The 3,447-nt window shown below is 38.6% G+C and overlaps 1 protein-coding gene across 1 annotated transcript in view; it reads left to right on the top strand.

Annotated features, from left to right (window-relative positions):
- LOC107698304 (cryptochrome-1-like) overlaps positions 1-3,447 on the top strand; it is a 19,312-nt gene that overhangs the window by 12,324 nt on the left and 3,541 nt on the right. The window contains exons 6-9 of the mRNA XM_016499260.1: positions 81-178; positions 308-448; positions 2,144-2,455; positions 2,524-2,675. Coding sequence (XP_016354746.1) covers positions 81-178; positions 308-448; positions 2,144-2,455; positions 2,524-2,675 — 703 coding nt within the window. The remainder of the gene's footprint in view (positions 1-80; positions 179-307; positions 449-2,143; positions 2,456-2,523; positions 2,676-3,447) is intronic.

Genomic DNA, 3,447 nt, shown 5'->3' with positions numbered 1-3,447 from the left:
ACACACACACACACACACACACACACACAGATGGATTGGTTGTTTTCGGAGCAGTGCATCATGGGTGTGTTTGTGTTCAGGGTTCGACACTGAGTCTTTGGATCCTGCTGTTTGGCCCGGAGGAGAATCAGAGGCACTGATGAGGTTGGAGCAACACCTCGGACCCGACTCTAACACGGTACGACACACACACACACACGCACACACACAGAAAAACACGGCTCCAGTAGAGGTCATGTGATCACGCGTGGCTCCAGTAGAGGTCATGTGATCTCGCGTGTCTAAGGCGTGTGCTGCTGTTTTCCAGGCGTGGCAGGAGAACTTCGAGCGTCCAAAGATGAACTCCAGTCCGCTGCTGGCCAGTCCGCTGGGCTTGAGCCCGTACCTGCGCTTCGGCTGCCTGTCCTGCCGCCTGTTCTACTACAAACTCACCGAACTCTACAACAAGGTGCGGCACTGCATCGCTGAACACTGACAAATATCAGTTCATAGTTTTAAATTTATACATCTAGGTAGGTATACATTATAGATCTACAAAAACTCACTTGAAATATAATTTAAGCAATTCATTCAAAATATTATCTAATTAATTTAAAATATAACCTAGTTAAAAAACTTTAGTTAAATATTTTTATATCTTAATATCTAATTTAAATATTAAAAAAAAAATTATATTGTAATATATCTAATTAATTTTATATTACAAATATATGTACAGTAAATGATAATTTCTAGCATTAATTTTGTTAACAAAAACTGTGATGAAAAATGTTCATTGACGAATGAAATGTAAAAATACATTTCTCAAATGACAACAATCATTGCGATTTATAATTTTGAGCAGAAAAATATTTTTATCAGTTTAACCACAGCATGACGAAAATGTTTTCATTGACTAAAACTAGACTAAAATGCTCAGACATTTATTACATGTATTATATCTAATTTAAAACTTAAGGTTATGCATATTTTTATATTATATCTATTTTAAATTTATATTAAGTTATAATTCATAATATGGCTAACCTACAAAAGAAACACTTCAAATATAACGTAATATATTTACATTTATTTTAAAACATAATGAATAATATACCTAACTTTATAAATTCACTTAAAATATATGCAATATATTTGGTTTAAAAGCTTTTAAAATTATTTCTTATTTTAAAATTAATTTTTATATTGTAATTAGTGCTGTCAAACGATTAATCGCGATTAATCGCATTCAAAATAAAAGTTTTTGTTCACATATGTTTGTGTGTATATATATAATATAAATTATATGAATATACATATATACAAACATGTGAATATTTTCAAAATATATGCTGTTTGTGTGTGCTTTTATATATACATAATAAATATACACAACACACATACATATATTATGTAAACAAAAACTTTTATTTTGAATGCGATTAATCGTGATTAATCGTTTGACAGCACTAATTGTAATATATAAATCATAACTTAAACACATTTAAAATGATATTTTCTTATATTGTGATATATAAATCATAATTTAAACACTTTTAAACCAATATTTTCTCATAGGGTGATGTATAAATCAACTTAAACACTTATAAATGACATTTTCTTATATTGTGATAAACACTTTAAAAATGACATTTTCTCATACATAAAGACTTTTAAACGACATTTTCTTATATTGTGATTTATTAAAGCAATAAGCCGCGTGAAGCCGTGGTTTACAGTGAATTTATAACAGCTAAGGGGCGTTGTTAGGTACTACGTGAAGCGGAGCCTTAGCTGTTATAAATTCACTGTAAACCACGGCTTCACGGGGATTATTGCTTTTATAAAACGGTTATTCCATATACGTAGTAAGGTTTCACAAAATAAAACAGAGCAAATAAAGTGTAATGATATTAATAAAAACAGTATTCTTCCACCAAACAATGTAGCTCCTCAGAAACAGTTGTGGTTGCAACAAAGTGGTTGCCGAGCAACACACAAACGTAAACAAAGGTGTATGTTACTTTGTAGAGTCATTTACAACAGCTTCGAACGCGGCTCAGCCAATCAGAATCAAGCACCGGAACTCTCCGTTTTATAAAAATACTTTTAAACAATTCTTTCCCATATTGTGATGTATATATAAACCCGTGATCCGTCGCAGGTGAAGAAGAACGGAAGCCCATCAATCTCTCTGTACGACAAGCTCTTATGGAGGGAGTTCTTCTACACGGCGGCTAGCAACAACCCGCGCTTCGACCGCATGGAGGGAAACCCCATCTGCATCCGCATCCCGTGGGACAGGAACCCCGAGGCCCTGGCGAAGTGGGCCGAGGCCAAGACGGGCTTCCCGTGGATCGACGCCATCATGACCCAGCTGCGTCAGGAGGGCTGGATCCATCATCTGGCGCGGCACGCCGTGGCCTGTTTCCTGACGCGAGGAGATCTCTGGATCAGCTGGGAGGAGGGCATGAAGGTGTGGCCCCAGGGCATGCTGGGTAAGGGAGGTGTGGCTGACGCGTGCTAACGCTGGCGTGTCCGCAGGTGTTCGAGGAGCTGCTGTTGGACGCTGACTGGAGCGTGAACGCCGGCAGCTGGCTCTGCCACTCCTGCAGCTCCTTCTTCCAGCAGTTCTTCCACTGCTACTGTCCCGTGGGATTCGGACGCAGGATCGACCCCAACGGAGACTTCATCAGGTGAGCGTCCGCAGCTTCGCTTCACTTCCTCATCTGGATCCAGTGTGAACGCACAATATATATAGTTTTAATGATACATAACAATACAAACATAAATAATAACAATTTTAATATAGAAGTAATGTAAAGAATTTCAATATCAATTGCTTATAATCATATGAGTTGTTTCCAGAAACATTATATGTGACGCTGGCGCACAAAAGCAGTCTTCAGTCGCTGGGGTATATTTGTAGCAATAGCCAAAAATACATTGTATGGGTCAAAATTATAGATTTTTCTTTTATGCCAAAAATCATTAGGATATTAAGTAAAGATCATGTTCCATGAAGATATTTTGTAAATTTCCTACCGTAAATATATCAAAACTTAATTATTGATTAGTAATATGCATTGCTAAGAACTTCATTTGGACAACTTGTGTGTGTGTGTGTGTGTGTGTGTGTGTGTGTGTGTGTGTGTGAGAGTGTGTGTGTGTGTGTGAGAGTTTGTGTGTGTGTGAGAGTGTGTGTGTGTGCTCTGTGCTCTGGTTTAGTGGAGGTTGTGATGAGGAGCTGCGGGTTAATCTCTCGCTCTGATTGCAGACGTTACATACCCGTGCTCCGAGATTTTCCAGCCAAGTTCATCTACGACCCCTGGAACGCGCCGGACGACGTACAGCGCGCCGCCAAATGCGTGATAGGCGTGGATTATCCCAAACCCATGGTGAACCACGCCGAGGCCAGCCGCCTGAACATCGAGAGGATGCGGCAGATCTACCAGCAGCTCTCCAGAC

This window comes from Sinocyclocheilus anshuiensis, unplaced genomic scaffold (assembly GCF_001515605.1).
Source record: "Sinocyclocheilus anshuiensis isolate Anshui unplaced genomic scaffold, SAMN03320099.WGS_v1.1 scaffold2216, whole genome shotgun sequence".
Lineage (NCBI taxonomy): Eukaryota > Metazoa > Chordata > Actinopteri > Cypriniformes > Cyprinidae > Sinocyclocheilus > Sinocyclocheilus anshuiensis.
This window is presented reverse-complemented; position numbering and strand designations above follow the sequence as displayed.